The sequence below is a fragment of the Drosophila eugracilis genome, unplaced genomic scaffold, assembly GCF_018153835.1.
Source record: "Drosophila eugracilis isolate 14026-0451.02 unplaced genomic scaffold, ASM1815383v1 contig_623, whole genome shotgun sequence".
In the NCBI taxonomy this organism is placed as follows: domain Eukaryota; kingdom Metazoa; phylum Arthropoda; class Insecta; order Diptera; family Drosophilidae; genus Drosophila; species Drosophila eugracilis.
This window is the reverse complement of record NW_024573507.1, coordinates 119,139-143,504: the sequence shown is the minus strand read 5'-3', so window position 1 is coordinate 143,504 and position 24,366 is coordinate 119,139. Positions and strand designations below refer to the sequence as shown.

The window sequence follows — 24,366 nt, the reverse complement described above, 5'->3', positions numbered from 1 at the left end:
ATAGTCATAATAGTTCAACTAATGTAGTATAGTTGAAAAGGATGAAACAGATAGAAGGAAGCTTTTCCGACACCATAAAGGTCATATATATATTCTTGATCAGGATCAATAGCGAAGTCGATTTAGCCATGTCCGTATGAACGCTGATATCTCAGGAACTATAAGAGAGATACGCTGCGCAACTTTTTTTTAGACTTTAATGACATGGAGTAAAATTTAAACAACAGCAACTAATAAAAACAGAATTAAATATCAAATTCCAAGAACTTTAGAATCGTCATAACTGATTTGGAAAACATTCTAATTAATAATAATTAACCCTAGCAAAATTAAACATTGTAAGTCCGGCAATTCTAGATAGCTCCGACATTGGCGAATTTAAAGACAAACAGCCTACTAACATTAGCTTAATAGAAATTTTAGAAGTATCTAGTATAAGTGTTTTTCAAAATTCCGATATCATTCATTTCATTCATTTTCTCTAATTTCCTAACCCTAAGCTTGTTTGTAAGAAGATAACAGTCTATCCGGTCCAGCACCAGAACAAGATCCTAGACTTCGAAAACGGAAACCTAGTCGCTGAGTGCACGGGACGAAACCTCAACATCGGGTACTGCAAGACGACAGTTGGCGCCACCTTCTGCAGGGAGCTCCAAAATAACACCTGTGCTCAGCAATCACGACCCACCAAGCTCGGCTGAGCCTTCCGTTTCTGCACGAGTTGAGTCTGAGGAACCCTTAGGGAAGAACTTTCCTTGGGTTCCTTCGTCAGCGACTCCCTCGCCCTACTCGGCTTCCTCCTGGTGGAGGAGAAGTTAACACACCCAGTTCCCAAATTGGGAAACTGCCGAGTTGCGGGCCACATTCGGTGGCCAACACACGGACAACACACGGACAACAAAACCAATCATAACTATCCCTTACTTTAACAGGTTTAGGGGAAAAGTTTTAAATCATACTCCGCAGCCATAGCTGCGTAATAAATAATTATATCAATTATATCACTCTGTTTATATTATCCTTTACCTTAACAGGTTTAGGTGAAATAAATAAAGAAAAATAATTAAATCAATCTCTTATTAATGGATCCTTGCCCCAACGGGCTTGAGTGAAATAATACAATAAAGGTCGGTATTAAATTAATTGACGCCCAACGTAACCGACTCACGCGATACGAAGTTTAATGCAGTTACAGAAGTAATTGCAATCGGTAGTGAAAATTAATTAAAAAATTAATTAATAATAAAAAAAGAGAACACACAAAAGTGCAGTGCTCAAATTGGCAGGAAAAATACGCCAAGAAATTTTTCTTACGAAAAAAAAAAAAACGTGAACAGGAAAAAATTCCCCACTCAAGTGATAATTAATTAAAAAATTAATTAATAATAAAAAAAAAGAGAACACACAAAAGTACAGTGCTCAAATTGGCAGGAAAAATACGCCAAGAAATTTTTTCTTACGAAAAAAAAAACGGGAACAGAAAAAAATTCCCCACTCAAAAAAAAAGAGAAATTCACAAACTTTGTGCAAAAACAGCGGCAGTAAAGACACAAAATACGCCAAATAAAAACAAAACGAAGACAGCAGCAGTGAAAAACAGCGGCAACAAAGACAGCAGCAGTGAAAAACAGCGGCAACAAAGACAGCAACAGACAAAACAGCGGCAGCGACAGCAGCGGCGGCGATAACAGCGGCGGCAACGACGACGGCAGCAGCGGCGACGACGGCAGCAGCGGCGACGACGGCAGCGACGGCCACAACAACATACAAAACCATACGAAATGTGAGTAGGCTTTTTGTCTAAATTATCGCCAAATAAAACAAATAAATCCGCGACACCTAACTGGGGGAACATTAAGAATTCCCTCTGTTTGCAATTTCGAGTAAATAAAAACTTACGAATTAAATTAAAAAATTTTTTTATTTCTCTCAAAAATAAAAACCTTTGAAAAAAAAAATTAAATTTATTTAAACAATATTTAAATAAAGTAAAAAGCTCTTATTTGAATTTTTCTGGGTGTCCCAAAGAGAACATATTAAAACATAAATATATTTATTTAGCAGATTTTAAAATAAAATTTCCGACTGCCCATGGACAAATTTTTGCTTAAAAAAAATTAAGTAACGGCTCCATGTACCGAAACCATAAAGAAACCGAGTCAGACGACGAGGTTATTGCAGAGTATAGGAAACTGTTTAAGCAGACCTGGGGACAACGGTCTTAATTAGAGGGAGGGTGGTCCACAAAGACTACCGACAACTTTTTTATACCTTTTTATTCTTTTTATATTTTTTATATTCATCTATATTTTTCTACATTATATAAAATACATTATAATATGAGCACTAATGGCTGTTAAGACGGACGCGACGGTGAAACTGAATGACTATACGAACACGGACTATTCCCCACAGGGGACAGTGACATTGGAATCATTCGGATACCTACAAAGTGCAACGAACGTGACGACCTACGAGGACTTTGCTGACCAGACGGATACGCTAACGAGAACATTTACCGACAACCACAGACTAACAATTTTAGATACGGACATCAGACACATTCGCAAGTTGGTAGCTACCCTAAAAATCCATCCGCTAGGAATATAAACTTAATTAGGGCAAGCCTTAAAAGTTTTTGCAGGTATACTAGACTTTAATGACATGGAGTAAAATAAATGTGTAATAATTTAATAATGTAAAACCAATCATAACTATCCCTTACCCTAACAGGTTTAGGGGAAAAGTTTTTAAATCATACTCCGCAGCCATAGCTGCGTAATAAATAATTATATCAATTATATCACTCTGTTTATATTATCCTTTACCTTAACAGGTTTAGGTGAAATAAATAAAGAAAAATAATTAAACCAATCTCTTATTAATGGATCCTTGCCCCAACGGGCTTGAGTGAAATAATACAATAAAGGTCGGTATTAAATTAATTTATATATATATACTATTAGTTGTTGAGAAGGGGATTTAAAGGCATACAAAGCAAGATGCTGAAATAATCTGCTGCGTATGGGCCTCAAGAATCTGCCTGCCTAATCATAACTCTATATCTCTTTTAGTTTCTGAGATCTCAGCCTTTATACGGACAGACGGATAATTATTTTTTAATGAATCTACTATACCCCTTTACTTTACGAGGAACGGGTATAAAAACAGATCATTACTTCTTTCAGTCTGCAAAGTCTGCGTTGCTCGCGGTAACCTTTGCATCACAAAAGAATGGGCAGAAAACAAAGAAGATACTGTATTAAGGAAGTTTAGCAATTGTGGTTTTCTGATTGTGATGTTTTTGCCCTGTTAACCATGTTCGTAACAAGCTTGACTGCGAAACTCTCATCCTTTAGACTTTCCACAATGTAAACTACCGGGACAATACGCTTTATTCCTGTTATAACTACTTCAGGGCCCTTGCTGCTTTACGATCTATCTAAATCTTCTTCATTGTTGACCTTCAGTTTTGTTTCTTGGAAGGTTCCCTTTTTATACCCGTTACTCGTAGAATAAAATACTAGTATATAATAGTCAATAATAGTCATAATAGTTCAACTAATGTAGTATAGTTGAAAAGGATGAAACAGATAGAAGGAAGCTTTTCCGACACCATAAAGGTCATATATATATTCTTGATCAGGATCAATAGCGAAGTCGATTTAGCCATGTCCGTATGAACGCTGATATCTCAGGAACTATAAGAGAGATACGCTGCGCAACTTTTTTTTTAGACTTTAATGACATGGAGTAAAATTTAAACAACAGCAACTAATAAAAACAGAATTAAATATCAAATTCCAAGAACTTTAGAATCGTCATAACTGATTTGGAAAACATTCTAATTAATAATAATTAACCCTAGCAAAATTAAACATTGTAAGTCCGGCAATTCTAGATAGCTCCGACATTGGCGAATTTAAAGACAAACAGCCTACTAACATTAGCTTAATAGAAATTTTAGAAGTATCTAGTATAAGTGTTTTTCAAAATTCCGATATCATTCATTTCATTCATTTTCTCTAATTTCCTAACCCTAAGCTTGTTTGTAAGAAGATAACAGTCTATCCGGTCCAGCACCAGAACAAGATCCTAGACTTCGAAAACGGAAACCTAGTCGCTGAGTGCACGGGACGAAACCTCAACATCGGGTACTGCAAGACGACAGTTGGCGCCACCTTCTGCAGGGAGCTCCAAAATAACACCTGTGCTCAGCAATCACGACCCACCAAGCTCGGCTGAGCCTTCCGTTTCTGCACGAGTTGAGTCTGAGGAACCCTTAGGGAAGAACTTTCCTTGGGTTCCTTCGTCAGCGACTCCCTCGCCCTACTCGGCTTCCTCCTGGTGTGTTCAACCCTTTGGCTCAGCTACCATCACCTGAAGAACAAAGTCCACGCTAACTCAAGAATTAACGATGACTTGGAACCATCGGGTCACCGGGACGGCGACCACTTAAAAGGAGGAGAAGTTAACACACCCAGTTCCCAAATTGGGAAACTGCCGAGTTGCGGGCCACATTCGGTGGCCAACACACGGAATAGGGAAACTGCCGACTATGCTCTCCGGGGACAATCACCCGGAGCCCGGCCAGAAGTGGTCAACATGCGCAACGAAGAAACCGCCGACTCTGCACTCTGGGGGCAATCACCCAGAGCCCGATCAGAAGTGGCCAACACGCGCATTAAGGAAATCGTCAACTCTGCACTCTGGAGACAATCCCACAGTTCCCGGCCAGAACACTCGCTCAGCGAGTGATCGTCAGCACCTGGATAAAAATGCTGATCCGGCACTTTGGCGACAGCGCTGCAACCAGACGAAGACTTGTAGCTGCGGCCGGATCGGATATTTAGTTTAGTCTAAGATCGTACTCCGCAGCCATAGCTGTGTAATTAATAATTATTATAACCATATATGCTATCCTTGACCTTAACAGGTTTAGGGGAAATAAATGTGTAATAATTTAATAATGTAAAACCAATCATAACTATCCCTTACTTTAACAGGTTTAGGGGAAAAGTTTTAAATCATACTCCGCAGCCATAGCTGCGTAATAAATAATTATATCAATTATATCACTCTGTTTATATTATCCTTTACCTTAACAGGTTTAGGTGAAATAAATAAAGAAAAATAATTAAATCAATCTCTTATTAATGGATCCTTGCCCCAACGGGCTTGAGTGAAATAATACAATAAAGGTCGGTATTAAATTAATTGACGCCCAACGTAACCGACTCACGCGATACGAAGTTTAATGCAGTTACAGAAGTAATTGCAATCGGTAGTGAAAATTAATTAAAAAATTAATTAATAATAAAAAAAGAGAACACACAAAAAGTGCAGTGCTCAAAATTGGCAGGAAAAATACGCCAAGAAATTTTTCTTACAAAAAAAACGTGAACAGGAAAAAATTCCCCACTCAAGTGATAATTAATTAAAAAATTAATTAATAATAAAAAAAGAGAACACACAAAAGTACAGTGCTCAAATTGGCAGGAAAAATACGCCAATAAATTTTTTCTTACGAAAAAAAAAAACGGGAACAGAAAAAAATTCCCCACTCAAAAAAAAAGAGAAATTCACAAACTTTGTGCAAAAACAGCGGCAGTAAAGACACAAAATACGCCAAATAAAAACAAAACGAAGACAGCAGCAGTGAAAAACAGCGGCAACAAAGACAGCAGCAGTGAAAAACAGCGGCAACAAAGACAGCAACAGACAAAACAGCGGCAGCGACAATAGCGGCAGCGACAGCAGCGGCGGCGATAACAGCGGCGGCAACGACGACGGCAGCAGCGGCGACGACGGCAGCGACGGCCACAACAACATACAAAACCATACGAAATGTGAGTAGGCTTTTTGTCTAAATTATCGCCAAATAAAACAAATAAATCCGCGACACCTAACTGGGGGAACATTAAGAATTCCCTCTGTTTGCAATTTCGAGTAAATAAAAACTTACGAATTAAATTAAAAAATTTTTTTATTTCTCTCAAAAATAAAAACCTTTGAAAAAAAAATTAAATTTATTTAAACAATATTTAAATAAAGTAAAAAGCTCTTATTTGAATTTTTCTGGGTGTCCCAAAGAGAACATATTAAAACATAAATATATTTATTTAGCAGATTTTAAAATAAAATTTCCGACTGCCCATGGACAAATTTTTGCTTAAAAAAAATTAAGTAACGGCTCCATGTACCGAAACTATAAAGAAACCGAGTCAGACGACGAGGTTATTGCAGAGTATAGGAAACTGTTTAAGGAGACCTGGGGACAACGGTCTTAATTAGAGGGAGGGTGGTCCACAAAGACTACCGACAACTTTTTTATACCTTTTTATTCTTTTTATATTTTTTATATTCATCTATATTTTTCTACATTATATAAAATACATTATAATATGAGCACTAATGGCTGTTAAGACGGACGCGACGGTGAAACTGAATGACTATACGAACACGGACTATTCCCCACAGGGGACAGTGACATTGGAATCATTCGGATACCTACAAAGTGCAACGAACGTGACGACCTACGAGGACTTTGCTGACCAGACGGATACGCTAACGAGAACATTTACCGACAACCACAGACTAACAATTTTAGATACGGACATCAGACACATTCGCAAGTTGGTAGCTACCCTAAAAATCCATCCGCTAGGAATATAAACTTAATTAGGGCAAGCCTTAAAAGTTTTTGCAGGTATACTAGACTTTAATGACATGGAGTAAAATAAATGTGTAATAATTTAATAATGTAAAACCAATCATAACTATCCCTTACCCTAACAGGTTTAGGGGAAAAGTTTTAAATCATACTCCGCAGCCATAGCTGCGTAATAAATAATTATATCAATTATATCACTCTGTTTATATTATCCTTTACCTTATCAGGTTTAGGTGAAATAAATAAAGAAAAATAATTAAACCAATCTCTTATTAATGGATCCTTGCCCCAACGGGCTTGAGTGAAATAATACAATAAAGGTCGGTATTAAATTAATTTATATATATATACTATTAGTTGTTGAGGAGGGGATTTAAAGGCATACAAAGCAAGATGCTGAAATAAACTGCTGCGTATGGGCCTCAAGAATCTGCCTGCCTAATCATAACTCTATATCTCTTTTAGTTTCTGAGATCTCAGCCTTTATACGGACAGACGGATAATTATTTTTTAATGAATCTACTATACCCCTTTACTTTACGAGGAACGGGTATAAAAACAGATCATTACTTCTTTCAGTCTGCAAAGTCTGCGTTGCTCGCGGTAACCTTTGCATCACAAAAGAATGGGCAGAAAACAAAGAAGATACTGTATTAAGGAAGTTTAGCAATTGTGGTTTTCTGATTGTGATGTTTTTGCCCTGTTAACCATGTTCGTAACAAGCTTGACTGCGAAACTCTCTTCCTTTAGACTTTCCACAATGTAAACTACCGGGACAATACGCTTTATTCCTGTTATAACTACTTCAGGGCCCTTGCTGCTTTACGATCTATCTAAATCTTCTTCATTGTTGACCTTCAGTTTTGTTTCTTGGAAGGTTCCCTTTTTATACCCGTTACTCGTAGAATAAAATACTAGTATATAATAGTCAATAATAGTCATAATAGTTCAACTAATGTAGTATAGTTGAAAAGGATGAAACAGATAGAAGGAAGCTTTTCCGACACCATAAAGGTCATATATATATTCTTGATCAGGATCAATAGCGAAGTCGATTTAGCCATCTCCGTATGAACGCTGATATCTCAGGAACTATAAGAGAGATACGCTGCGCAACTTTTTTTTTTAGACTTTAATGACATGGAGTAAAATTCAAACAACAGCAACTAATAAAAACAGAATTAAATATCAAATTCCAAGAACTTTAGAATCGTCATAACTGATTTGGAAAACATTCTAATTAATAATAATTAACCCTAGCAAAATTAAACATTGTAAGTCCGGCAATTCTAGATAGCTCCGACATTGGCGAATTTAAAGATAAACAGCCTACTAACATTAGCTTAATAGAAATTTTAGAAGTATCTAGTATAAGTGTTTTTCAAAATTCCGATATCATTCATTTCATTCATTTTCTCTAATTTCCTAACCCTAAGCTTGTTTGTAAGAAGATAACAGTCTATCCGGTCCAGCACCAGAACAAGATCCTAGACTTCGAAAACGGAAACCTAGTCGCTGAGTGCACGGGACGAAACCTCAACATCGGGTACTGCAAGACGACAGTTGGCGCCACCTTCTGCAGGGAGCTCCGAAATAGCACCTGTGCTCAGCAATCACGACCCACCAAGTTCGGCTGAGCCTTCCGTTTCTGCACGAGTTGAGTCTGAGGAACCCTTAGGGAAGAACTTTCCTTGGGTTCCTTCGTCAGCTACTCCCTCGCCCTACTCGGCTTCCTCCTGGTGTGTTCAACCCTTTGGCTCAGCTACCATCACCTGAAGAACAAAGTCCACGCTAACTCAAGAATTAACGATGACTTGGAACCATCGGGTCACCGGGACGGCGACCACTTAAAAGGGAAGAAGCTAACACACCCAGTTCCCAAATTGGGAAACTGCCGAGTTGCGGGCCACATCCGGTGGCCAACACACGGAATAGGGAAATTGCCGACTCTGCACTCCGGGGACAATCACCCAGAGCCCGATCAGAAGTGGCCAACACGCGCATTAAGGAAATCGTCAACTCTGCACTCTGGAGACAATCCCACAGTTCCCGGCCAGAACACTCGCGCAGCGAGTGATCGTCAGCACCTGGATAAAAATGCTGATCCGGCACATTGGCGACAGCGCTGCAACCAGACGAAGACTTCTAGCTGCGGCCGGATCGGATATTTAGTTTAATCTAAGATCGTACTCCGCAGCCATAGCTGTGTAATTAATAATTATTATAAAACCATTTATGCTATCCTTGACCTTAACAGGTTTAGGGGAAATAAATGTGTAATAATTTAATAATGTAAAACCAATCATAACTATCCCTTACCTTAACAGGTTTAGGGGAAAAGTTTTAAATCACACTCCGCAGCCATAGCTGCGTAATAAATAATTATATCAATTATATCACTCTGTTTATATTATCCTTTACCTTAACAGGTTTATTAATGGATCCTTGCCCCAACGGGCTTGAGTGAAATAATACAATAAAGGTCGGTATTAAATTAATTTATATATATATACTATTAGTTGTTGAGAAGGGGATTTAAAGGCATACAAAGCAAGATGCTGAAATAAACTGCTGCGTATGGGCCTCAAGAATCTGCCTGCCTAATCATAACTCTATATCTCTTTTAGTTTCTGAGATCTCAGCCTTTATACGGACAGACGGATAATTATTTTTTAATGAATCTACTATACCCCTTTACTTTACGAGGAACGGGTATAAAAACAGATCATTACTTCTTTCAGTCTGCAAAGTCTGCGTTGCTCGCGGTAACCTTTGCATCACAAAAGAATGGGCAGAAAACAAAGAAGAAGTTTAGCAATTGTGGTTTTTTGATTGTGATGTTTTTGCCCTGTTAACCATGTTCGTAACAAGCTTGACTGCGAAACTCTCTTCCTTTAGACTTTCCACAATGTAAACTACCGGGACAATACGCTTTATTACTGTTATAACTACTTCAGGGCCCTTGCTGCTTTACGATCTATCTAAATCTTCTTCATTGTTGACCTTCAGTTTTGTTTCTTGGAAGGTTCCCTTTTTATACCCGTTACTCGTAGAATAAAATACTAGTATATAATAGTCAATAATAGTCATAATAGTTCAACTAATGTAGTATAGTTGAAAAGGATGAAACAGATAGAAGGAAGCTTTTCCGACACCATAAAGGTCATATATATATTCTTGATCAGGATCAATAGCGAAGTCGATTTAGCCATGTCCGTATGAACGCTGATATCTCAGGAACTATAAGAGAGATACGCTGCGCAACTTTTTTTTTCTAGCGCCCACAAATCACGAAAAACTAAAATTGCTGAAATCTCAGGAACTATTAGACCTTGAAAGTTGAAATTCAGTATTTAAAATATTGAGATGCAAGCCCATCTTAAGGTGATACCACATCCACTCTTACGCCCTCCAAGCTCAAAGGTAATACGGGCTCACAGAGGCAGTGACGTCACCATTAATTAGTAAACATGCTTTTTCTAACAATATGTGGCGCTCTGTGTATATCCACTAGTTAAATGAATATTTTGAAATTGAAGCCGTGTAGTTTTTGGGAGAGGAACTGCAGAGGAGAGTGTAATTGCAGAAACAGATTGCCTAAGCTGACGTCAGTGCGTCGATTGGGGAGAGGGGGAAGGGCATTGTGAGCTCCAAAAGTCGGGGCGTCAGAGAGCGGACGTCTTCTTTTTGGCTCCAGAAAGACATACGACACGTACGCATTGTTCCTAGCAACAGAGAGTCGGCGCTGGTCTTGTTGCTGTTTTTGTCTTTCGTGGCTTTGGTTTACCGGTTGGACTAATTATTGGCTTGGTTTTTAGATTTCATTTTGTTTTTTTTTGATAGCTTATAGCGTTAGCTAAACTTAATAAGTACAAAATACCAATTAAAAATTGCAAGTGTGATGATGGGTAATAACAAAAGTGTCCGACCTTTATTTTGATTAGATGCTTCTGCCATTTTGTTCAATTCGCGTTAAAAGCAGCTTGTAAAAAAAAACTTTGCCACAACTACTATCAAGTCATTAATAATGACGAGGTATTGTATAATATTCTTAGATATATCTTCTTTGATATTTTTAAAACCAATTTTGAAAGTAGTACATTACCAAAAATTTTTAATCTAAGAAGTTCGATCCGACAAAACTATTTGAGAACAATATTAATTCCACCCGGCGACGAAATGTTTTTGAAGATTTTAAAGAAAATGTAATCGTGTATGTAAATGTAATCAAGTATGTCTTTTAAAGAATCTTAAACGGCTGAACTATTGTGATGACATTTTTTGTACGTGCTGCTCCGGGTGTGTTTAGATTCATTATCAAAAATAAATTCGTGAAAATTAAAAATTTGAAAAATTGATGTGCAAGCCATATTAGATTAAAGTTGGCAGCTCTGATCAGCTGTGCCATAAGGGGATTGCAGCTCTGCATTCCTATTGTTGGCAGTTCTAGCTCTAAACAACGCAACGCTCTAAAAACGAAACTGGCAGACATTTCTTAAACTGTTAAATTGAAACATATACGTAAGAATGGGGTTTGTATCTTAAGCTGTGGCTGGTCAAAAACGTTTCGGTGCGTATTACGTTTAGATGCACTCTTGTTATAGCGAAGTCAATAATGTCTAGAAGTTTTCACGAATCTGCTGGCCAGTAGGTAGGCTTTCCAGGTAAAACAAATTTTAACTTCTAGCGTAGCTAGAGTAGTGTCCTTACGGTGCTTGTAAGTCTTTTGTCTTGTTGACTGAGCAAAGGTGGATAATTTGGAATTGTGATAGCATCGATCACTGTTGGGTATCGAAAGACATTTGTAACGGAGACTCCAGATATGGTCGTGAAAGATGAAGAACAATTTGGTTGGGTGGCACGCTAGGCAGTAGCTGTTTGAATATGTTTTGGCTTAGCCGACTCTTGAGATCTTTTGGAAGTGTAGTTTCCACCACAACTGCTACACTTTAGTGCAGAATCTTCTTTATCTTGTGGGCATATTTTTGTGTTGTGAAGGTCACCGCAAGCAACGCTGACTGGGCGTAGAGTGCCGTAACTATCGTATGCCCATATTCCCGGAAATTTCAGCACTCAATTTTTTCTTTTATGATGCTCCTCTACGAGAATTCGATGAAGAAGGAGAAGGGGTTTGTGCTCTTGGGCGCTAGTTTGCACTATGGCGACCCGATTTTTGCCCTGTTAACCAAATTTATAACAAGTTTAACTTCGAAACCCAATTCCTACAGACCTTCCCCAATATTTTTTCGATTTACTTAAACCGGTCGGTCCCGGACTGTAAGAGGGCACATTTAGCAGTGCAGTTTTTAAGAGAGAAACTTTGTAGTGAGAGAATTTGCTGTCGAGTAGACGACGACGTTGAAGTGGTTGTTGTTGTGATTAATACTTAAGTCGGCACTATATTTTGACAAAAATTAAATGGTGCAAATTCTTATGTAACTTTTCAAGTGCAAACTTAACAAGAGGAAACTCTATAGTCGAGGGCCGCGACTGTAAGATACCCGTTACTGTTTTAAACAATTCTAAAATATTAATTTTGCTAGTCGAAATTCCCCAAGCGCCACCTCAAGTCGGAGAAATAATGTTCCGATTTGAAAAATTGGTAAATCGATAGAGACTAACAGAAATAAGAGTTTTCCGCGGTTTGTGGAAGTTAGAGTGGGCGTGGCGAGATGAAAACTAGGTGCAAGTAGCAGTAGCATCTACTAAATACGTATTCTTAAGCACAACCTTATAAGTTTAATAGTTCCCGAGGGTTTCGCATTTTTGGTTTTTCGGGTTTTACTTATAGTTACCGAGATATCAGCTTTTCTAGAAAATGCGAAAACCGTCATTTGAGCTTGGTGGGCGTATGGGTGGGTGTGGCCGGATAGTACCACCATAAGATGCGCTGGCATCTAAAGATTATACATATTAAATTTCAACTTTCTAGCTCTTTTAGTTCCTGAGATCTCAGCGATTTTAGTTTTTCCTGATTTGTGGGCGTTAGAGTGGGCGTGGCAGGATGCCACGTAGGGACCTCAAGAATCTTCATGCTTAATTTAAACTTTGTATCTCTTATAGTTCCTGAGATCGCAGCGTTCATACGGACGGACGGACAGACGGACATGGCTCAATCGACATCGCTATTGATCCTGATCAAGAATATATATACTTTATAGGTTCGTTTACATACTTTTCAACGAATCTAGTATACCCTTTTACTCTACTAGTAGTAAAGAAAAATAATGAATTCACCATTTTGTCATATGAATTAAAAAAATATATGAGCTTAAGCAATGTTCAAGTGATGGCATCAGTATTTTGACAAGTACCTTTTAATATGAATAAGTTTAAACTTAAAAATAGAAAGGAAAACCGAATGTAGTAAAATATGCAATTTACTTGGTTACAATAACTTTTTGCAGGTGTCGCAGTACTGAATCGATTAAATTTTGGATGATTTCTGGATATATCTCTTTCCAAAAAGAAGCGATCTCAGAAATTGTCGCTTCTCAGGTTTTATGCAACGATACTGTTATTTTCCGTTTTTTGATTTTTGCGTGCTTAATAGTGTGAAAAAATTTCTATATAGATGCTGTTAAAATACTTGTGCTACGCATGTGCATGCATTCCAATCAGCAGGAAGAGAAGGTAAACGAAATAAAATTTGGCATGCACATAGCTAAAAACAGATTATTTGTTTTGCGCCTTATTTCAAGCAACTCTATGTTCAATAGTCAAAGAGGTTTCGCCAAAGCAATTATTTCAACTAATATACAACGGCAATTACCGATGTCACCTTAGTTGTGACTGCTGGCGTCAGTGCGTCGATATACATATAAATAAATACTAAAAGATCGGAAACGAAAAAAATATAATTTACCATGCAAATAACTAGTACAAATATATTTTACTTTAAGTTGTTAGACACAAATTTACAAATTTTTGGAATTGGCGAGCTTTCTATACCAAAACAAATAGTTTAATTTATAATTTACCTTGTAAAGTCGGTCATTTCCATCATAATCATACACATATGTTTAGCCAAAAAAATAATATCATTTCCGGTATCATCCCACTTAGCAACTTCTGAATCAAATGTAAGTTTCTCTTTACGGAATAACTCAACCTGTTGAGCAATTTTTTGTTTATCTTCTTCTGTCATTTTTCTCATGGCTTCCTGAAATAATAATCTTATTAGGAACATATAATTGATTTCATTTTGTAATTTGACCTACTCGAGCTGTACATATTCCACTTATGTCTGGATATTCGTCAACTGTTTGGTCTCCAGTATGGGCACTCGCTGAAATATAGAAAAGTTAGAAAACTATTCGTTTTTTCGGATGTTTTAAAAATGTAGTCTTTTGATTATCTTTTTTAGTGCCTTATGTTGCCAAAGTGACTAAACAAGAAATACAATGCACTCTTTATTGTGCAAATAGTTTTTAAGCTAATGTACCCAGAGCATCCTTTCAGGATCATGGTAAATGATTGTCTATTGCGCAACGGATTTAAGTTCGATTGGATTTTGAGTTGCAAAAATCCATTTGTTTGAGTGCCGCTACTAGTGCCCCTTATTGTGTTGTCAAATTTGTTTATATACATTTTGCTAGCAAATATTCACACAGAAAATCATTTTATTAGAGTCACCATTTGTCAGAAAAAACGAGTTTAACAAAAAACAAAAACAAAGACTGTGCCGTCTGTGCAATGATCTAATTAAAAATTAGATCAAATCAGGACATACATTTTAATATTATGGGTGTTATAATGATGAAATGATGGATGTTGAAACCACCTTATACTTCTCTTATACTACATGAAATCTCAGCGTTTTTAATTTTTCGATGCAGTTCCTTCTTGTAGTTCCTGAGACCTAAGTTTTCGGTGTTTCGTGTCTTGTAGGCGGTATCATCATCTCAAAAGTCTGCATGCTTACTAACTAAATTGTGTCCCTTATAGTTCTTGAAATCTCAGCGCTCATACGAACAGACGGACTGTGTAAAATTGGTTCAGCTATTCATTAAAAATATATAAACTTTATGGGGTCGAAATAGCTTTGTTCTACCGCTTACATATATTTCAACGAATACATCACACCTTTCAGTCTACGAGTGCTGGTATAAGCATGAATATGCATCCTTAACTTTCTATATCCTATATTTCCTGAGATTTTTTTCCACCAGATTTAAAAAGGTCTCATTACTTGCATTCAAACTCTATGTTCTTTCTTGGATAGGTTTCTTTAAGTGTGAAGAGGGAACGGGACCCAATAAAGCTCGTCGCCCAGGGGAATTCGGCCGCCGCTCTCCCTCTCTCGTCTTTGTCTTCATATCTGTTCATAGAACAAGATAATTTAAGTGAATAAAATAGTTATAATCAGAACTCCTTATCAATCGCAACATACTGTGTCCTTCGCCAAGTCCTAAAACTTAACCAAAGCCACGAAGTTTCATACGGCCACGCCCACAAACCGCGGAAAACTGTGGCGTCTATAATATTATTATGAATGCCTTCGTTTGGCCTTGCGTATCTTATTACTGTTAATATCTATCAATTTACCAAAGATTTTTCAAATCGGAACATTATTTCGCTATTTATAAAGAAATTAAGGTTATAAGGCCTCACATGGGCAGTGCCGTCACTATAAGCATACTCAACATACTTTCTCTGACAATAGGTGCCGCCTTGTGAATTTCCATTACCAAAATAATATTTTAAAAATTTGTAAAACAGTAACGGGTATCTTATAGTCGCGGCACTCGACTATAGCATTTCCTCTTGTTCTGTATTAATTTCATAAACAACATAAATGTCCGTGACGGTCAAAATTACGCAGCAGCCAAAAGCCAGAACCAGAAGCCCAGCAGGAAAATCTAAACACATACAATACTGATATACAGGTATAGAATGTTTAAAATAGAAAGTTAATCTGTGGCTTTTTCTATTTCGGCCTATTTTTGACCTTTTTGCATTCGTTTAAAATCAGTAGATAGTGAGCATTCCAGCCAATAAGTTAACACAAAGTAAGTTTGCATGCACTAAGAAATTACTTTATATATTTATTATATGTTTATTACCTGCCAGATAAATATTAAAAGAAAAAAAGTGAATCGATTTTGGAGTTCAATTTAATTTCGTCGTGGACCCAACTTGTTCTTTAATTCCCCTACTTATCGTACTGAGCAATTTCAAGCCACAAAAAAGTGATTTATTTCATTTCTTTTTAACCCGTTGCTCGGAGAAAATTGAGGGACATTTTTGCGGGCATTTTCTTTCCTACATTTGCGGTATCCTAGCCCCGACGCTATTTTCTTGAGACTTTGCATCCCGCTTATATATTCGACGCCGAAATCTCAGGAACTAAGAGAGATACAAAGTTGAGATTAAGCAAGAAGATTTTTGAGGTCCATACGCAGCGCAAGTTTATTTTAGTATCCTGTCACGCCCACTCTAACGCCCACAAATCACGAAAAACTAAAATCGCATAAATCTCAGGAACTATTAGAACTAAAAAGTTGATCTTACCATCTTATAGTGCTACCATTATCCGGCCACACCTACTCTTACCACCAAGCTCAAAAGACGGTTTTCGCATTTTTTAGAAAAGCTGATTCTCGGTAATTATAAGTTATAGAAAGTTCGGATTAGGCATGTAGGTTTTTATGATGCCTACAATGCGAATTTTCTTTTTCCGATTACTTCACGCCCACAAAACCCGAAAAACCAAAAATTCGAAAAGATCGGCACAGATTTCGCTAATAAACAGAGGCAGGCGTATGATGCGGCTCCGCCAAAGAAGCGCATTTCTCAATGCCATTTACCGAGCGGTTCTCTTCCAATCTTCAGCGGACAGCAATGCGTATTTTTTAACCCTTTTCGAAACATTTGTCGACAAAGATGACACTCTGGACGATATTGAAAAATTCAATCATCTAATATCGTGAGCAAAATCGATGCAGGAACGAAGAGAATGAGGGAAGAACAGTTAGACTATATTTCGCTTCCCCTTTGGAGAGAATGTGACACGACTTTGGATAGACGATAGCAGCACATGGTCGCCGAAGAGTTTTACATATTCAGCCTAACAATACGTCTACGAAGAAGAGTGGAAATAAAAGTTTTTCGTTGGTCGCTGCCAGGAACGACCCTGCCTTATGTGTGTTTTGCACCTCAGCAGAACATTAAATAGGGAATTGCACAGAGGTTCAATTTCGTCACACTGTTATAAAAAATTATAATTTTTTGCATGAGGCAGGTTTCGAATTGTCAAGGTGGTTTTCAAACTGCCCAAAGATCTTCGCATCTGATAGCGCTGTTATGCCATTATTCCCTGACTCAGATGTAACTAAAACCCTTAGAGTGGTTTGGTTACCTGGCAAAGATTACATTCAATTTTGTTTGGATGACACTTTCTTGGATCTTTGTACGACAAAAAGAAACATACTCTTGGTGACTGCGCGGCTTTTCGATCCGTTGGGCCTATTGTGTCCTTTAGTCATAAAGGCGAAAATGCTTTTACAGGAGCGGTGGCTTCAAAAATTGATTTCGACGAGTAGCTACCAATGCAATGCCATTCGTTGTGGAAAGCCCTTAAGGCAACTCTTCTCCAACTGTTCAAAGTCATGGGGTCACGATTCGTTCACACAGATCCGCAAGTCCCGATTGAGATACACGGTTTCGCTGACGCTGCCATACAAGCATATGGACCGTCCATCTACGTTTGCACTCAAACTGCTCTTGGTTTAAAGCTAAATGAAAAGTAGCTCCCCTCAAGACAAAAACTTTGCCTCGCTTTCAACTGTGTGCAGCTCACCTTTTAATTAAGTTGTTAAATTAAGTTGTTCTATGGACTGACTCCGAGATCATACTGCGTTGGATTAAATGCCATCCTTGGTCGTTGTAATTTGACGACACGTCCCTACAAAAGTAAACCCAGCGGATATATATACTCAGAAATTCAAGTAAATTCACACTTCGAACCAGCTTCAGAAGTTGTTTCTACCGATTTACGCAAGTCGGCGTGAAATTTTATCGCTACAACAGAGCCTAATGAAAAAAAAGTCATTTTCGTCGCATTTGAAGCTTCTGGGAGCTTTCGTGTGGGGTTTCCGAATCATTCGAAAGTGCAAATTTCACAGAATTTTGCACTCGAAAATACTGCAGAAGTTATCCAATCGCACGAATTCAGTGACGACATAGGCACAATTCGGAAACAGAGACCGGTATCGCCGAATATTCAGGAGTTTAATCCTTTTGTGCAGCAATATATATTAGATTGGTGCTCCTCGACGTTGTTGTGAGTTGGTGGTCGGTTATTGAATGCTCCTATCCTGTACGAAGCCAAATCTCCATTGTCGCTATCGAACGGCTCGCAGTTCGTTAAGTTACGTGTCATACCTGCACGTTACAAGCTGTAACGCTGGTCCTTGAGCTCTTGTAAGCCTTCTGCGAGAAAAAGTATGGTTAGTCAGTGCTCAAGAAGTATGTCACCGAACTGTTCGTTCGTGCATGCGTTGCGTTCGAAGCAAGCTGCAACTCTTGACGCAAATAATGGGAAACTTGTTTAAGCTCTTCGCCCTTTTAATACCTCACATCGGCGGTGACTGGGAAGCATGTGTGATGTCTGCAAAGCACCTGTTCCCTCGGACGGTCGGCAACGACCTCTTGACCGCAGAGTAGCTCGAACTCGAGGTCCATCGAAGTGCTAAGCAGCGATCGCAGCGACGGCGAAGCCTTAACCCCCGTACATCACCTGATCGGCGGCCCGCTGTCGTAGCCGCCAACGTCGTAGCTCCAGGACCAGATCAGCCCAACCTGCTTTCGGCAATGTCTTGTGTGTCAAGCACAGGATTTGGCAGCGATGGTCCGGAGTGTACGTCAAGAGAAACTTAACCCATTTTTGTTAATTTCGTACCTAATATAAACTAGTTACAGTAAAAATGGTGCAGACGGGCAGATTTTTCTTTGAAAAGTTTTTAAGCGAGGTAAACTATATACAAGAGATAAATAAGGAACGTTTCAATAATATCCTTACTTTCCAAAAAACGCTTTCCAAAGACGCTGCTAAATTCGACAGACTCATTTCAGTTTACACCAGCGTGTAAAAGGTAACCGTTAGAAGCATAAAGTCTGGTATGGTATAACTTACAAACTCAATCATAACGTTTTATTTTAGAAGAAAAAAAATGTCTATTCTTAGAACTCCACTACAGTTTCTTAAGCCAATTATATCACTTTTCTGAATGCAGGAACAACGGTGTAGGCCCATTCAACATCGCCCGAAGTCCCCCATTTTAATTATGAAATTATAAAACGTACTAAATTAAAGCCCTTGTAAAGCTGACCTTTTGCTAAAAGCACCTAAAAACAAAATCAAAAGTAAGTATTATATCCCCAAAAAAATTATACAAAATTGAAACAACGTAAGTTTAAGAAAATTACTTTTTTAAAAACTAAATAATCGCAAACTTTACACTGATTGACACTGTACCTAACCCAATTAAAACTCGTCTCCTCCACCTCTAATTTAAAACAGATCAAAAAACCTTTACAGAAAAGGTGGATCTACCATAACCACTAATTATTAACACAAATAACACCTTCTACTCCCTTTCAACCATTAGAAACATAATTAATAAATCTTTCCGAACTATTTAATGCTTATAGTCCATATTTATTATTTTGTACCCTATATATTACAGTACAGAAGTATAGTAAGGCATGAAGACTCTAGAGAAAACCCTGCGCTGCGCTGACGGTTGTTTTATGAGGCTATATCCACTCTACCGTAAGTAAACCAAACAATAAAAACTTAATATTAAGGTTAAAATTTTGGTTAGAACTTTACTTTTAACATTTTTACTTTTGGTTAAATACTTGTATGGTTAAATATTGTATTGTATATATTATGGTAATAATTATTTACTTACATCGGCTTCTAGTTTCTAAGGTCAAGTCTTCAACTGGTTCGAATTCAGTGTCAGTGTCAAGGTCTTCAGAGCTCTATAACACACAAAATTTACTAATATAAAATAAATATAATTTTTTTTTTATTTTAGACATAATATGAATGTTTACATTAAATTATGAATTTGATTCTGTTTTAAAGACAAGAAGAAAACTATTATATATATATAATAGAAAAGTTAGCAATACATCATAAAGCAACTGAAAATAAAATGTTCACCCAATTTCATCACAATAATAACAAATTTTAATTTATTTTTTTTTAATTTATTTGGTTATTAAAAATGTTTAAAAGCAAAAAGCTGAGCAATAACAAAAAATGTGTATAGTATCGTAAACATCTACCATAGCAAATTATTAGAATTATTTTAATTCATTAGGTGTTTTTATACCCGTTACTCGTAGAGTAAAAGGGTATACTAGATTCGTTGAAAAGTATGTAACAGATAGAAGGAAGCTTTTGCGACCCTATAAAGTGTATATATTCTTGATCAGGATCAATAGCGAAGTCGATTGAGCCATGTCCGTCTGTCCGTCCGTCCGTCCGTCCGTCCGTCCGTCCGTCCGTCCGTCCGTCCGTATGAACGCTGAGATCTCAGGAACTATAGCAGATACAAAGTTGAGATTAAGCATGAAGATTCTTGAGGTCCCGGGACAGCGCAAGTTTATTACAGCATCCTGCCACGCCCACTCTAACTCCCACAATTCGCCAAAAACTAAAATTGCTGAAATCTCAGGAACTATGCCAGTTAGAAAGTTGAAATTCAAAAAGTATAATCTTTAAATGGCAGCGCATCCTTTAGTGGTACTACTATCCGGCCACACCCACCCATACGCCCACAAGGCTCAAAAGACGGTTTTCGGATTTTCTAGAAAAGCTGATATCTCGGTAACTATAAGAGATAGAAAGTTCGGATTAAGCATGTAGGCTTCTATTATGCTCCCAATGCGAATTGTTTTTTTTCGATCAAGCCACGCCCACTCTAACGCCCACAAAACCTGAACAACCAAAAATGCAAAAATCTCAAAAACTATAAGAGCTACATAATTTTGTTTAGGATCACGTATTAAAGAGATGCCTTTGCAACTTTCCACGAAGTTGCATCCGGCCAAGCCTACTCTGACGCCCACAAACCGCGGAAAACTGTGGCGTCTATAATATTATTATGAATGCCTTCGTTTGACCTTGTGTAACTTATTTCTGTTAATACCTATCGATTTACCAACGATTTTTCAAATCGGAACATTATTTCGCTATTTATAAAGAAATTAAGTTATAAGGCCTCACATGGGCAGTGACGTCACTATAAGCATATTCAACATACTTCCTCTGACAATAGGTGGCGCCTTGTGAATTTCCACTAGCAAAATAATATTTTAAAATTTTGTAAAACAGTAACGGGTATCTTATGGTCGCGGCACTCGACTATAGCGTTTCCTCTTGTTTTTACTTCTTCCACTCTCCTGTTACATACTTTTTAACGAGTGCATTATAACCTTTACTTATGTGACTTATGGATGCAAAAATATTTTAAGTAAAAATATTTCAAAAAATCTTTACTTACTCTGTTCATTAAAACAGCTCTTCGAATTTCTCTGACTCCATCATACACCAGGCGTGACGCATCTATAAAGTCATTTTCATCAACATCTTTATTAAAGTTATTTGAAAGAGCTCCAACTGCTGCACCCACACGTTGATCAAATTTCATCATAACTGAAAAAATATTTAATCAGATTAATTATTTCTTTAGTTTGGTTTTACATTAAAATCTGTTTTTTAATATAAAAACCATAAAGCTCGAATTTATTTTTAAGAACTAGAACAATTGGATACTCGCAACAGATCCTCGGACTGTTCAAGTTATCGTAATGCTATTGCAGAAATTCCAAAGGGCAGATTATTCATTTAAAATTAGACTTCATATCTTTTTGAAAAAAAAAACAAGAAGAAACGCCATAGTCAAGTGCCGCGACTATAAGATACCCGTTATTGTTTTATGCAATTTTAAAATATTCATTTTGCTAGTGGAAATTCACAAAGCGCCACCTATTGTCACAGAGAGTATGTTGAGTAACTGATAATTACGTCACATTCCACGTGAAGCCTTATAACCTAGATTTCTTCATAAATAGCGAAATGTTCATTGGTAAATCGATAGAGATTGATAATATTATGGACGCCACAGTTTTTCGCGGTTTGTCGGCGTTAGAGTGGGTTTGGTCCAATGAAAACTTGTGGCAAGTTACAGTGCCATCTCTTAAATACGTATGTCGGGGGCGGAGGTATGTCGGTCGGCGGCAAGGGTATGTTATTCATGCTGATACTGTTATAGATTCTTGCAGTTACACAGAGAGTTCCGATCGGTTCGAATACCCAAGTTCAACTAACTCAGCATAAGCGCTCACGTCATAAACTCACTCAAGTTGAGCGTATGCAGCCATCTCTGTCTTACTCAAGACTCTTGGTATCTTACCATCGGACCTCACTCAGCAGCAGAGCGTCTCTGCCTCTGCTGCCGTGCATTTGCTCAATATCAACGAGTGAAGCAGAAGCAGGGAATTCCCCGAATTCCCAAATTACCAGAATGCTACATTAACTGGGAATCACACTACGACACGGCATTCTGACCTATCACACGTCCTCGTGTGTTTAGCTTTCAATATAAAAATCACTTATATAAATATCAAATCTTCTGTATTCATTACATTTCTTCAATTAAACATAATCTTATTAATTCATTTAGTTATTCTTTTATAACATTATTCTCTTTTGTAAAATAAAACATTTGTGCATTTCCTTTGACACATTTTAACAATTGTGTAATTCCTGTAACACATCTTACAATATAACATTAGTGTAGTTCCTTTAACACTTTTTAACTTTTGTGTAGTTCCCTTAACACATTACAATAACTTTAGTGTAATTCCTTTAACACTTTTTAACATTTGTGTAGTTCCTTTTACACATTACAATAACTTTAGTGTAATTCCTTTAACACTTTTTAACATTTGTGTAGTTCCTTTAACACATTACAATAACTTTAGTGTAGTTCCTTTAACACTTTATTTTTTTTTATGATTCTCTTTCTTGATTGTCAGACGCATCTTCCATCGTGCCGTCCCTATCTTCGCGTATTAGATCATTATTCGGCAAAGCTCTTAAGAATTCATGGGAGTATTTGTAAGTTCGCTTACTTGTTAAGGACTTTAACAGATATCTATCTCCATCTAGTATTTTGACAATCTCAAACGGCCCTTTAAATTTAGGGTCAAGCTCAGTTTGATGACGCTCCTCATTCTTAATCAATACGTGATCGCCTAAACTATGTTTAATAATTTTCGACTTATTACTATCAAACCTGCGCTTATCATATCGTGCGCCGTCTTCCATATTTTGTTTGGCTTTTTTTCTTAGATTTTCTCTGTCTATTTTGTCATCAACTTTTTCATCTATGAGTAGTAAGAGTAGTAAGCAAAACAACGACCTTGATCCGCTATAATTCGGGTAGGCAAGCCAAATAAGGAAACAACTGATCTTACGGCCTTAATACAACTTTCCGTATCTATTTTCAAAGTGTGGTAAAAATAAACAAATTTTGTAAATGCGTCTATTAAGACAATAACGTATTCTTTTAAGTCATTTTTACCACTCAATTTTCCTGTTATGTCAATATGTACCGTGTGCCACGGTATATCTATTTTGGGAATAGAATGTAACTCTGCCTGCACTTTACCTACGGGTGGCTTCGATAGTTTACAAGTGATACAATTCTCTACGAACCGACGCACATATTTTGACATATTTTTAAACCAATAATAGCTATAAACCTTATCTAATGTCTTTTCCCATCCCAAATGCATTATTGATTCGTGGACATGGTTGATAATTGCCCATCTAAATGACCTTGGAATTACCGGTAGACATTTAGGTTTGCCATTTCGCTGTATTTTCCTATGCAAAATACATTTTCGTAATTCATAGGTTTTATCTAAATTATCTGGTAATTCATTATTTCTTAATTTAGTTGATATATCTAAAATCTCACTATCTCGCTGTTGCTCCGAAATTAACCAGTTGTCGGTTACCTCAGTCAAATTTATTCATTTCTCAGGTATTTTATTCTGAACACTATTTTCCTCAGGTATTTTATTTTGATCATTATTTTTCTCAGGCACTGGATTCCGAGATAGACAATCTACGTGCGCCATTCGTTCACCCTTTCTGTACTCTAAGTCAAAGTCAAACGATTGCAAAAATGCCCACCACCTATGTACCCTCGGCGTTAAGTCGAGTTTTGTGCGACTAGCCTTCAAAGAATTGCAGTCTGTATATACGACAAATTTACGTCCCTGCAAGTAATGGCGGAAATGTCGGATACCGTTAACTACCGCTAGCGTCTCTAATTCATAAGAATGATATTTTGACTCGGCAGGAGACGTGCATTTACTAAAATACTCAACGACATGGGGTTTGTTGTCAATTTTGTGCAATAGTATAGCTCCATAGCCAATTGAACTGGCGTCAGTGTGCAACTCAATGGCGTATTGCGGGTCGAATATGATCAAAACGGGTGCCTGTGTCAACAATTGCAATTTTCTTTGACGTTAGGTGATACAAAGGCTTAAGCGTCTCTGAAAATTTTGGAACGAAATATGAAGCCAATCCAATAAATTGTCGTAACTGCGACACAGATTGTGGAGGCGGTAAATCAATCAATGCTTTTATCTTACGTGCG

The 24,366-nt window shown here is 37.4% G+C and overlaps 1 protein-coding gene across 1 annotated transcript in view; it reads right to left on the bottom strand.

Moving 5' to 3' along the window:
* The window catches only part of LOC108117453 (catenin alpha), a 60,984-nt gene that overhangs the window by 5,712 nt on the left and 30,906 nt on the right, over positions 1 to 24,366 (bottom strand). Inside the window, exons 6-9 of the mRNA XM_041819359.1 lie at positions 21,193 to 21,344; positions 19,591 to 19,663; positions 13,894 to 13,961; positions 13,654 to 13,835 (exon numbers count right to left, since the gene is read on the bottom strand). Of these exons, the coding sequence (XP_041675293.1) occupies positions 13,654 to 13,835; positions 13,894 to 13,961; positions 19,591 to 19,663; positions 21,193 to 21,344 (475 nt within the window). The remainder of the gene's footprint in view (positions 1 to 13,653; positions 13,836 to 13,893; positions 13,962 to 19,590; positions 19,664 to 21,192; positions 21,345 to 24,366) is intronic.